General features: G+C 43.5%; 1 protein-coding gene across 8 annotated transcripts in view; it reads right to left on the bottom strand.

Annotated features, from left to right (window-relative positions):
• The window catches only part of SRRM3 (serine/arginine repetitive matrix 3), a 455,592-nt gene that overhangs the window by 76,691 nt on the left and 365,194 nt on the right, over positions 1-13,707 (bottom strand). For all 8 annotated transcript variants that reach the window (XM_068268670.1, XM_068268671.1, XM_068268672.1 and 5 more), the window contains one exon: positions 13,218-13,298. In XM_068268670.1, the coding sequence (XP_068124771.1) occupies positions 13,218-13,298 (81 nt within the window). The remainder of the gene's footprint in view (positions 1-13,217; positions 13,299-13,707) is intronic.

The following is a 13,707-nucleotide window of genomic DNA, read 5'->3' as shown; positions in this document are numbered from 1 at the left end:
CCTAGCCTGAAACACTGGAAAGCCTGTTAACACAGGAATCCAGGGTGTGATAGAACCTTTCAGGTTTACAGTACTATGTTACAGAAGGCATTCGAGTAAATTCACAAACCTCCAGAAAACTTAATGTGTGCAGACAGTGCATATTACCGTATATACTCGCAAGCAAGCCGAATTTTTGACCCCCCAAAAGTGGGCCAAAAGTTGGGGGGTCGGCTTGCTTGCGAGTCATGGGTGGGTGGGTGGATAGGTGCTGTCCCTCCCCGCTCCCCCCGCGGCCGCCGCTGCTATTACCTTAGGCGGCGCCGCTTCCTCTATCCCCGTCCTCCTCCGGTAACTACTAATTCACAGCAGCGCGCCCCTCGCTGCTGTGATGACGGAGGAAACCATAGAGAGCGGTCGTTACTATGGGAACCGCTCTTTATGGTTTCCTGCGTCATCACAGCAGCGAGGGGCGCGCTGCTGTGAATTAGGGGGGAGCGGGGAGGGACAGCACCTACCCACCCACCCACCTACCCATACTGGGGCACTATGCTAGCTATATGGGGCACTATGCTAGCTATATTGGGCACTATACAAGCTATACTGGGGCACTATACTGACTATACTGGGGCACTATACAAGCTATACTGGGGCACTATACTAGCTATAATGGGGCACTATACTAGCTATAATGGGGCACTATACTAGCTATAATGGGGCACTATACTAGCTATAATGGGGCACTATACTAGCTATAATGGGGCACTATACTGGCTATACTGAGCACTATACTAGCTATACTGAGCACTATACTAGCTAAACTGGGGCACTTCACTAGCTATACTGAGCACTATACTGGCTATACTGAGCACTATACTGGCTATACTGAGCACTATACTAGCTATACTGAGCACTATACTAGCTATACTGAGCACTATACTGAGCACTATACTAGCTATACTGAGCACTATACTAGCTATACTGGGGCATTTTACTAGCTATACTGAGCACTACCTACCCATACTGGGCACTATACTAGCTATACTGGGACATACTGGGGGGATCACGCGGCCAGCGTTTCCTACCCCCGGCTTATATGAGGGTCAATTATTTTTTCCTGTTTTTTTGGGTAAAAGTGGGGGGGGGGGTCGGCTTACATGCGGGTCGGCTTGCTTGCGAGTATATACGGTAGGTTTACTGGTATTTACCCAATTCAGGCAGTCGCATACACAAATTGCGTAGCTTACTATATACATGCAACACTTGTGTTGCCTGTTTCACAAGCAACATAAGTAATGCATGTACAGTATATAGCAAAAGTTACATAACTTGCATAACTCGCTACATAAATTTCATAAATGAACTGTCTGCATACCAGGGGCATAGCAATAGGGGTTGCAGAGGTAGTGACCGCATCGGGGCCCTTCCTGAAGTATAAGCTGTTTATTGGTTCTGTGGTGGCAATAATCACTTCTATAGATGCTTTGAATGGTAGTAATCATTAACACACTGTTCCCCATCCCCTTCTTGCACTGCAAATACTGAAGATAACCTTAGCAGGTTTTGTAGCGCTGTATCAAGTGTTACATATAGAGTACTGGGGGGGGGGGGGGGGTGGTAGGCCCAATGTAAAACTCGCACCGGGGCCCTGAGCTCTATAGCTATGCCACTGCTGCATACGTTCAGTTTAGTGGACTTTTGTAAGTTTACCCCACTTTCCCTTGGTAAGGTAGAGAATACGGTTAACAACAACATATTCTCAGTGAAAAAGTATAATTGAGTGGAACCAGATCTTAAAGTGGACGCAAACCAAACATTTTTTTAATTCAAAATATTTAGTTGCACCATTCTGACACATACAAAGATAAATAAACACTCCTTGAAGCCTATGAGCATTTCAGTGCATGCTTTTCACCCTTCTCTTTTCATTACTTCTGAGCTTAGTAGGAGGTTTTAGATCATGGGTGTGTGTCATCAGCTACCCTCCCTCACAGGGGCCTCGTCTATGTGAAATCTCACACAAGCTGAGATCACCTCCCCTGTGACATCATCAGTAGCAGCCTGTGTCTTGTTTTTTATCTCCTCCACCAGTCTGCAGGATTCTGTCCCGGCAATATGAAAGGAAGAGAGATGTGTAATGATCCGCTCTGCTGTCTGCACAGACAGACAGCTTTTTGACCATTTTGTAGGTCTGAGTGCTGCAGGTCTCTGGAAAAGAGACCTGCAGCACTTTGCAAGTTTCAGAGTTGCTCTGCGGGTGAGGAATTTGCATACACTTGTCATGCAAATTGCTTAGCTCCTTCCTTTGATGGCTTGCAGTATAAATACCTTTTGCTCCCAGAATTCCTTGCTGGTCATAGAGGTTTGTTCCTGCTAACTCACCTGGAGTGTCAGCCATTGCTATCTTAGTGTAGTTAATTCTTGGGGAGTGCTCCTTGCACTCCTATTTAGTGCAGTCAGGTTTGTGTTTGATTTGTACTGCCTATTCTGTCTTGTCTGTTGCGATTGTCTTATCGCCAGCGGCGGTCGTCAGGAAATCGTTCTGTCTGTTGGGATCGCACTCGCCCTAGCGGTAGTGGCGGTGGCTCTTTCTGTACTCTGTCTGGGAGTGTAGGCCAGAGCTGCGGTTGCTACTGGTTACTCCTTCTGTCTTGCAATTGTCTTGTCGCCAGCGGCGGTCGACAGGAAATCGTTCTGTCTGCCTGTATCGCATCCGCTCTAGCGGTAGTAGTGACGGTGGTTCCTTCTGTACTCTGTCTGGGAGTGTAGGCCAGAGCTGCGGTTGCTACTGGCTACTCCTTCTGTCTGTCTTGTCTGGTACAAATGCTTGCTGTAGGCTCGGTGAGGTAACCGTTTAGCAAGCATTCGGGTTCTCTTTTTCGCGTTTGTGTTACATTGGTTGGTTAGGGTGGCACGCTTATCACTGGGTGCCTAACGCGCGGTGATCGTGTCTTAAACGCGTTCACTGTTGCGAATGAGTGCAGTGTTTGCGTTTAGCTAGCGTTTGTTATTTTCATTGATGTTGTGATCATTGTTATTTGCTATGTCTTTCTTGCTACACTTGTGCTCTGTCTAATTCGGTCTTGTGTCACTATTTGGCAATCGCCACGACAGCAACTCATCACTATTCAATATCACACTGATTGACTCAGTGGATCCAAGTATGCAAAATGCATTCGAGCACCTCAAAAAAGAGAAATGTTTTGGATTCAAACATTAAAAACTTTACTTCCGGAGGGCCTCAATGAAATTTTAGAAAAAATACATTAACCACTTGCCAACCGCACGCTTATACCGTGCGTCGGCAAAGTGGCAGCTGCAGGACCAGCGATGCAGTTCTGCGTCGCCGGCTGCAGGCTAATTAATCAGGAAGCAGCCGCTCGCGCGAGCGGCTGCTTCCTGTCAATTCACGGCGGGGGGCTCCGTGAATAGCCTGCGGGCCGCCGATCGCGGCTCGCAGGCTAAATGTAAACACAAGCGGAAATAATCCGCTTTGTTTACATTGTACGGCGCTGCTGCGCAGCAGCGCCGTAAGGCAGATCGGCGATCCCCGGCCAATCAGCGGCCGGGGATCGCTGCCATGTGACAGGGGACAGCCTGTCACTGGCTGCACAGGACGGATAGCGTCCAGTGCAGCCCCGATCACCGGGGATGAGCAGGTAGGAGAGGGAGGGGGGAATTTTGCCGCGGAGGGGGGCTTTGAGGTGCCCCCCCCCCCCGCAACAAGCCTGCCCACCAGAGCGATCAGACCCCCCCTGCACACCATCCCCATAGGGGGGAAAAAAGGGGGGCGATCTGATCGCTCTGCATGAAACATGATCTGTGCTGGGGGCTGCAGAGCCCACCCAGCACAGATCACAAAAAATAACGCTGGTCCTTGAAGGGGGGGTAAAGGGTGGGTCCTCAAGTGGTTAATTATACATTCTGACAGTTTTTCTTTTATCTTAGTCACTCTCTTCTAATGGCTATTTTGTTCTACTATTTTATACCTTACAATCTGTTATTATTTATGTATCGTGTATTTTAACATGGATCTGTTTAACGCATTTTTACATTTTTATTTTCAATTGTCCCTGTCTTGTTTTAATCTCCAATTATCCCTGTCTTTTGCATTTCTTTGATTATATATATATATATTTATTTATTTTTTTGCATAACTTGCCACTGGTATTGCATATCAGGATGTTGTATATCATGCACTTTTAGAAATTGTCCCTGTCTTTTTTTATCTCCAATTGTCCCTGTCTTTTGCATTTCTTTGCTCTATATCTTTTTGAACAACTTGCCACCAGTGTTGCATATCAGGATGTTCTGTGTCATGTGCGATTAGGGAAGGAAGGAAGGGAAAGGAAAGGGAAAGAGAGAAGGAGGAGGAAAGGGCAAGAAGGAAGATAAAGGGGGGGAAGGGAGAAGGAAAAAGGATAGAGGGGAAAAAGGAGGGGGGAGGAGGGGAAGGGAGGGGATAAGGAAGAGGGAAGGGGAGGAAAAGAGAAAAAGAGGGGAAACTGTCCAGATAAGTTTTGCCTGTTTTTTTTTTCCCTCCGCCCATGACAGTACGCATCACTGATGACACTTTCCCACCAAAAAGAGCAGCCCAATCAGACTCAGCGGCTCCCCACAGTCTGATTCGTTAGATCAATATCCCCATGACCATCCACACCTCCCTCCCACATCAAACGAGCCTTCCCATTGGCTAAATGACATTCTGCTTTCACATTTAAACCAGCCAGCATCCTCAGACCAGTACAGAGGTGCTAAATTCACTGCACATTGATTGCTGGTAAGTTTGCATCTGTTATTTATGCTGTTTATGCCCCTTTTTTTTTGCCTATTTTAACCCCCCCCCTTTTTTGCCCCAATATGTTCACCTAAACATGTCACTAATTAATATGACTCTAGCACCATGTAACCGCTGTCCCAGGTGGTGTTAATATTATTATTTTTATCTTTCCCCATGTGTTCATACTTTCCTGTATCCTTTACTCCTATAGCCTTGTCTTTAATGGTGGTATCTCTAATGCAAAACCTTATACCCCATGGCCATCTCTTACTAGCAAAACCACGGGTTCTTTGACACTAAGCACATACCTAGTCCCTTTTTTCCCGTCCCTTCACGTTATAAGGACGGGAAAAATAGGGTCAATCATGACCTATACATGTTTCCACCCTATATTGGGACACTCCTTCAGCGATATTTTTTTTTTTTTTGCCTCAAGTATTTAACACATAAATATTATCCCTATTTTTTCATCCTTTTTATCATCTGTACACATTTAATTGCCAATTTTTGATTTTTGTTCTTTCATTGATATATTACCATCCTATTTTACATTGTTATGGCTTTTGATCTATCAAACGTATGAACTTAGTATATATAGTTATTGTCCCTATATTTTATACTTATTGTTATTATAATTTCATCAACTTTTATTGTCTGTACATATGTTGATACCCCTATGTATACGTCTGGATACTCCACTTAGCTCATGTGTCACCTATGGATCGTTTTGTGATTTTTTTGTTTCTTTGTTTTGTATGTTTGTTGTTTGCGGCAATCTTATAGCAATACCCTCTGTCCTTTGTTCACAGTGTTTGTTGTTCCCCTTTTATTGCCTGAAGAAGTGGGTCTGTTCCCATGAAACACGTTGCAGATTTTGGGGTACTATTGAATAAATGTATTCATTTGATTTGATGACAGACCTTGGTGTCTAATTATTGAGGGGAAGTCCGCCACTTTCTCTCCCGGCAATTTTTAACAATTTTATATTAATTTTATTCTGCTGGCGCCTCTGATCACCTACCAGTATACTTGAGTCCACCCCAGGTGGAGGGGTGACCCTACCCCATTTTTTCTGATCTACAGAGAGCGACTTCTTAATCCTAAGTGAGGACAGGTCTAATCTCCTCACCTGCCTATACAGTGGTTGCCTGAGCGGTAACCCATGTTTGTGAGTATAACCATCTCACTCATTCATTTCCCTTCGTATCTCTGACATACTACACCATATTGGGCTCTCAATTTCTCTCTTTTCTACTCTTGCAATTGCGTTCCCACTTCGTTTCCGCTGTTGTGTGTTCACCGTCGCTGGGTGGCGACTAGATTGGTGGACACACATACATTCTATCTCTGTGCTCTTTCAGTCTTGTGTCACTGTTGGCAATCGCCACTCCTGCGATTGCGTTCCCACTTGGTTTCCGCTGTTGTGTGTTTCACCGTCGCCGGGTGGCGACTAGATTGGTGGACACACATACATTCTGTCTCTGTGCTCACTTTTCTCTCTACGGGTGCATTGCACCAAATCTGGGTTCTATCATTTAATACGCTTGTGGAGGACTTCCGCAGTGTCAGCGCACATCTTGTGTGCTGACCACGGAGATAATTCCACAATTGTTACAAGATGTTCCTCCAATAAATGTAAAATAATTTATATTTGTCATCATGCAGCTGAAAAAAGCTGGTTATTTATTATTATAATTTAGAAAATAGATATTATTTCTGAAATCTTGTATTTTTAATTTGGGTCCACTTTAAAGAAAAACAAAAAACGGGGATGATAGTCAAATAAATCATCAATTGTTTGTTTGCCTTTTGGAAAGTATGAACTACCCCTTTAAGATAATCATATTTATAAACATGGAATCTCATGTTAATGGTGGCAAGCTGTACTTCATCTCTCTCTGTAATTACCTAAAGTGGCAATCTGCAGCCCCATTCATTTGAATCGATTAGTGAATACCAGTAGTTGTTGAAACCCCTCACCAGAAAAAGTAGCAATAATTGCCCCACTAACTTACACTGTGGCCCCATATAGCTTCTGTATATAGTAACTGTGACATGCTAGTAAACAGTAAGTTAACTCAAACACCATTTTTCTGCTTTGAAGTCTATGGCCCTTGCTGCTGTAAACATCACAAAGACTATCTGGTGATCATAAAGTGGCAATAAGAGTGATTCACCTCTTTATAAATATGGTGATCTCCACTTATGTTGTGGTGATTATGTGGTCATTACTGATGTGACAACCAGGGGCATAACATAAGACCAGGGGTGGGGAGACTAAGGGGGTTTCTTCCTAGTTTGCAGAGTAAGTGCAGAGAGCACTGTAATATTTACCTGTCACTGCTGCATTGGGTTTTCTCATCTTCCCAGCAGCTGTGCTTTCCATACTGCCGTCCTCTGGCTGTGATCGGGTGTATTTAATGTAATTTATTGAATACACTGACTTTTTTGAATGCAGAACTGTGAGTACAAAGGATTAAAAAGAAAAAAAACAGCCTAGCTTTGCTCAGTGATCATTATTTTGAAATAAATATAGTTTTGCCTGTAGTTATTGTTAGATAAGAATGTTAAAACTTTTAAGTCTATATGCTTGTTACTCTTATATGCTGTACGTCATCAAGGCTGGCACTTCCTGTCCTGCACCTGCCTTCCCATGAAGCAATGCTCCATAGCTGGTCTGTGCAAGAATCTCACCATTAAGGATTTCCTGTCCCTCAAATTTAATAGAAATTCTACTTTAAAAATTGGTATAGAATTTCTATAAATGTAGTAATAATAATAACAACAACAATACAAGGTACTTTTACTTTTACCCCCTTAAGGACCAGAGAGCGATGGTACAAGAAAAAGCAGAATAATGACAAATACAGAGGAATCGCCGCACATTCCCGCTGCAATCGCCATCCACGCCAGGAACCTCAGCCACCCACTCTGCCATCTCTATGACGGCAACGTTCCTGTGAGTCGGTTAGGCACTGCTTTCATTGGCTACTGACCCTGCCTATCAATGTAAGCCAATGGTAGCTGCTTATGTTGATAGACAGGGTCAGGATCCAATGAAATAGTCTCCTGACCTGCTCACAGGGCTCTGCCGTTATAGAGACGGCAGAGCGAGTGAGCTGCGGCGGGGAGAAAGTGGCGAGATCGTCGGGATCGACGAAGTCAGCAAGAATGCGTGGTGTCGGTGAATTGAAATCTACGCCCTGGCAGCCATCAAACAGGGCGTAGATTTCAATTAGCGCAGTCCTTAAGTATTTAGGGGAAACTGTAGCTGAAATTGCTAAATCGATGCACATTAATAAGAACAGAAAAATATTTGTAAACTAACTGAAATTTTACTGTCACCCACTCAACAGGATCATAAGTCACATGACAGTACAGGACAAAGAAGCTAAACTAACTCTATAAATCATGCAAATTTGCAAATTGTGTGCTCCTCCTGTACTTCCAATCTGTTGTTTCAGCAATAAGAAGTGACCTACACATGTCCCCTTATAAACCCTTCTCCCTAAGAGAACATGCCCTTCCACTGCAAGCCTGATTCTGCTTTCAGTTGGCAAGTTGATATGACACAGGTAAATACAATGGCCACATGAAGAATTACATATTATCTTTTGTAGGAATAAATAAGTGTGCTAAAAGGTGTTTAATGCATTCTTAGTAATGTTATGTTGGTGTTTGAATTCAGGATCCCACTTTCAGAAATTCTAACTTCAGCACCAAAGCTAGTGGACAGGGTCACAAGGTAGCTGTCCATGTCATGCTTCCTGTGACTCCAAACTGGAAGGAGGAAGCATTGAAGTCACGTGAAGCTAGGTGTGAAGCGTACCTGATTAACCTCCCTGTGACTCTGTCCACTAGCTTCGGAGCTGAAACACCAACACTAGTTCTTAGGGCTTTCTAAAACTCAGAGACAATTTATTGTGCATGTGAAATTGTGTAGCTATACCTGTGTCAGATGATTGGTGGAGTACCATCCTCCAGTAGAAATGAACTTCAGAAATTCTGGTAACAGTAGTCCTATAATACCTGGTTCACCAATCCAGAAAGATAATACAACAAGGCATTCTTTGTCGTATATCATTAGAACTTCTTAACAAATTATGGGGAAATAAAAAAGTGACATAATATTCTATGCTGTCCACAGGATGTCCATGTAATTTAATCTGCTTGGAAGTCGGAATGAACAACCAGAAACATGAGATCAGGACCTTGATCTAATGTACTGCACATAAAGAAAAAGCCAGCATTTCAAAGTCAACACTATGACCAAAAAAATCTCAGAAAATATTGCGGCACAGAGCACACAATAACAATGCATTCTTCCTTGGGGGACTCTACATTTTATGGACTGCTTCATATTGATTTTCACCAGATATAAGAAAGGACACCGTATAAAGTACAAAAAAATTATTAAATATTAGACTGTCTGCTTTGTTCATTACTTGCTTGATACTTAAGGCTGAAAAATAAATGCTCATGATGCAGCGAGAAGACTAAGCAATGTATATTAATACTGCTGTTATCCCCTTGTCTATGATGATATAAGCATTAGATACTGAATGTAGAAGCATCCCTTCCCTCTTCTGTGATCTGTAGTTACTGCAGCATGAGCTCATCATCTGCATTACAGTCCTCCGATACAAGTTCTTTTACGTTAGCCCAGACATAAAAAGCCATTAAACCCCTGGAAAAACATGTTCATTAGCAGTAAAGGATGCTGACTATGGAATTGCAATCAAGAATACTTAAAGTTGATCTCCAGACACCAATATTATTTTGCTTTTAAACACTGTTTGTCATCTACATCTCAGCTGCCTAACTCAGCAGATGTGGAAAGCTGAATTTTTCTATAGTTTGTGGGGGAATGAGAACCTCCCATACACAACTCAGTAGTCAGGTGCTATTTCCACATCTCAGAAGACTACTTTGCCATTGTAGAAAAATAATCTGCTGAAGTCACAGAGATCATGACTGCTGCCGTTAGAGAAACTGACTGCTGCCAGTGCAGACAATGACCATTGCTGCACAGGGACAGTAACAATTGTCATTACAGCGTCTGAGGAGACAGAGACTGGGGCCCTGCTGCTTCGGAGACTAGGGAAGGGATTACTGCTGTGTCAGAAACAGAAACTGCTTCCATACAAATTGTAACTGTGACTATTGCTGTAGACACAAACTAGAGTTATGGGTATGACTCACACGCTTATAATATTTCATAACCAGTTCTGTATGTTTGCAAACTTTACATATGTGCAAGTTAAACACTAAATAATTTAGAGCAGATTCACAGTTGCCAGCATAATGTTTCTTTTGCATGGCTTAAGGACTAACATTAGCAAAAAGAAAAGTAGAAAAAAGTGAAGCAGGTGGTTTGTGCACACAGTGCTCAGTGCCGAGGGCCGAAACTAGGTGCCGCTGTTGCAGTTATGTTATAACACACGGGACACGTAAGAGTAGGGATTGCCGGACTCTGAATTACATGTCTCTCCGAGTTGCTACGACTCAGAGAGGGAATGTGAGAAAACGCGGAAAAGCCGCCGCGTGTGCTGACAGCAAGGCGGCTAATTCCGCGTCCAGCACGGCGGTTTGCACGCAGAAGCATGTGTCTGGTACTGTGAGAGAACGCGGAAAAGCCGCCGCGTGTACTGATAGCAAGGCGGCTGGTTCCGCGTCCAGTGCGGCGGTTTGTACGCAGCAGCATGCGTCTGGTGTGGCTGGGTCTGTTAGTTCAGATTCAGGAATACGCGCGCGCGCGCTGAGAGGCAGGACTTTTATGACGGCCAAGGGGGGATCAGCTGACCAGGCTGGTCAGCTGACCTCAGAGCAAGTGGCTATTGGTCTATCACTTAGGGGTGGCGCCAGAGAGCACTACTCTATATATAGTTACTGCTGGACAGTCACAATTTGTCTGCCGTTGCGAACACTACGTGGAAGCACTCAGACCTTAGTCAGATCCAACAGTGTGTTTGAACCAGGAGGACCTGGGAATTCACACTGAGCCAGATTACTACTGTGTTATTATTGTGTTATACTTCATATTAGTTCCAGGGTGTAGAGACCACGGACCTCACACCCGAGATTAGGGAACTTGTGTATCATTCTGTTATACTTCAGACTAGTTTCAAGGTGTTGAGTGAGACCACGGACCTCACACCCAAGATTAGGGAACTTGTGTATCATTCTGTTATACATCAGACTAGTTCCAGGGTGTAGAGACCACAGACCTCACACCCAAGATTAGGGAACTTGTGTATCATTCTGTTATACATCAGACTAGTTCCAGGGTGTAGAGACCACGGACCTCACACCCAAGACTAGGCACTGTTTGATATCTGTTATGTCCTATTGCTTTCCTGACTACCTCTCCGCTCGCTGATTCGGTACCACGCATATCTGATCATCCGTTGCCAACCCTGCCTGCCTTGGATACCGAATCAGTCTTCTGTCTTTGTACTTTGTCTGTCTGTGTGTTGCCGACCTGGCTTGCCCGACCTCGAGAGCTATCTCTCTCCTTTAGGAGATAGTCTGCAGACCAGCTAGTGACATCCACCTTCAGGTGTCACTCACTCACTGGTCCTTCCTACCTTCAGCCTGAGACTCCACCCCACACTGCCAAGGACCACTTGCTCATCAGGTGGATTACTCAAAGTAAATACTGTTGCACCAAACACTTACGATATATACAGGTTTCCAGAGGTTAGTACTATATCTGTATTATTGGTGATTCTGCAGATCATCAATAATCAGGTATATATCTGTATTCTTGGTGATACTGCAGATCACCAATAATCAGATTCTCTCTGTGTGCTGACACCGATCGTTACAGGGAATAGTATTTATCAACGTCGGGAATTTGAGCCATCATTTGGCTCACCCTTCGCCCAGCTCCGCTGGCATAGCACTTGCCGATCACTGGTGATTAGCAAACACTACCAAAGTACGCCTAGTGGGTCCCAGCCCTTAAGTTGATTATCCCCATCCTACTACAGATAGTGGCCCCAGCTTGACATAAAATGCCTCTTTCACGTCTTGTGCAAACTGATTAGTATGACTGTCCAATATGTACATATCATACTTGAACAAGGGTTCTTTCTTCTTTTATTTATTACCCAGGTTTAGAACTAAATATAGATAGTTTAAATGTATATTTAAACAGGAAATTATGAAAAATCACAAATAAAACTATATTTGTTTAGTATGCCACCTACTGGACTGACAGGCAAGCTACCAGTATACAGATTAAAGCAAAGGCCATCTTTGGCTGCAATGTACTAAATCATCACCTTAATACGTGAAGAAAGCGTATTCGACAGAGGTCCAAATGGAAACATACATACTTGTTTTGGATTTAGTTCTGCTCAGTCACACAAGGTGTAAAGCTAAGTCCACATGCTGGATTAAACTCAGCCAAGGTGGTCGTTAAGAATCTAGCATGTGCACAGGAGCCCTAGGTCCCCCGTTGGTTTGGATCCCTGCAGGCAATAGTTATTACAAGAGACATAGCTTACTTGGCAGTTGCAAAAAGCCATGATTTCCCACAATGCAACAAGGTTCACAGATAGCTAACTGTCAGGATCATGATCATGACATCACACTGTGGGAGGTGATTCCATCACAATTTCAGCCATTCAGACCCCCTTGATGATCTATTTGAGAAAAGGTAAAGCTTTCTCATGGGAAAGAAGGTATATCAGCTACTGACTGGGATGAAGTTCAGTCATTAGTTAAAGTTCCTCTTTAGGTTCCCGTTTACTTGTGTCCTTTGCACTATTCCCGTGCTGTTCTACTATCTTCTTTTCTACTCCAAGTGAAATCCTGCTTCTTATCATTGTTGGTCTCAAGCAGAAAGCTGGTGAATTTGTTAACGTGTCTCTCCTGGCATGTTGTGCCAAATTTAGTTAAATCTAGTTTGTTTTCTGTTTCAGTGCATCAGATGTGACTTAGGTTTGTCTAACATCTACATTTGTATATAATGTAAGCTCTAACTGGTTCTATAACCTCTTGCTTTGATAAACCACATTATAGTTAATGCTTATTTTTATACTCATTTATTTTATTTTTCTATTTTTCAAAACATCAAATTTGCTTAAAAAACAAGTACGGTATGTTGAGCTCAGCTCACTCACTAGCATATTGGAGAAAAGACAAGAGAGAGAGAAGAGAGAGAGAGAGCTTTAAGAGTTGTCATATATTTCATAGTAAGATTTATGTGCCACAGTGTCTATTGACTGACATTTTCAGTCACTCTTTATTCATGTTCAGAGATAGCGTGCTTCCATTCGCCTGAAAACTAATTAGAGAAAATCAGGTTGCTGCATTGCAGTGCAGCAGTAATAGCTTCTAAATGTTGCCAATTTATCATTAGCTTCCCCATGGTGGCTCTGGCCCAGCAGGTTAGCCTGATTAAGTGCAAAGATACAGCAAACACTTGGACACGGACAAGAAATCCACTCACCGGCTCCTTTTATGTCCAGTTTTCTTCTTCTTCCTTTTTTTCGGAGGAGGTGATACCGAGCTGCTCAGCCTTCTATGACCTCTGAAAATATAAATACATAAATGGGTAGCATGGTGGTTTATCTTATATAATAGATACATGGTTTGGACAGAAGTATCCATTGAGTATTGAAAGAATACATGAATTATTAAATAAAACAATCCTGCACCCAGGGCCGGTTATAGACTTTTTGCAGCATGAGGCAAACTTGTGAGGGTATGAGCCCCTAATTTGGAATGATTGCACAGCACCCGACAATTTACTCTGCCTAATTTAATGTTCTCACGTGACTTGCTGCAGTCACACAATAGCACACTGGCTGGCTGTGAGTCTGTGACAAACTGCTCACCCTCAGGCACTCCAGACCATTCCTCCTCAGCAGGGGTGCCTCTAGTCATTTTGTCACTCCAGGCGAGAAAACCTGTGGCACCCCCCCCCCCCAAGCCCCTCC

The sequence above is a fragment of the Hyperolius riggenbachi genome, chromosome 2 (assembly GCF_040937935.1).
Source record: "Hyperolius riggenbachi isolate aHypRig1 chromosome 2, aHypRig1.pri, whole genome shotgun sequence".
NCBI classification, from domain to species: Eukaryota; Metazoa; Chordata; class Amphibia; order Anura; family Hyperoliidae; genus Hyperolius; species Hyperolius riggenbachi.
The sequence above is the reverse complement of the archived record's forward strand: the minus strand, read 5'-3'. Positions and strand labels throughout refer to the sequence as shown.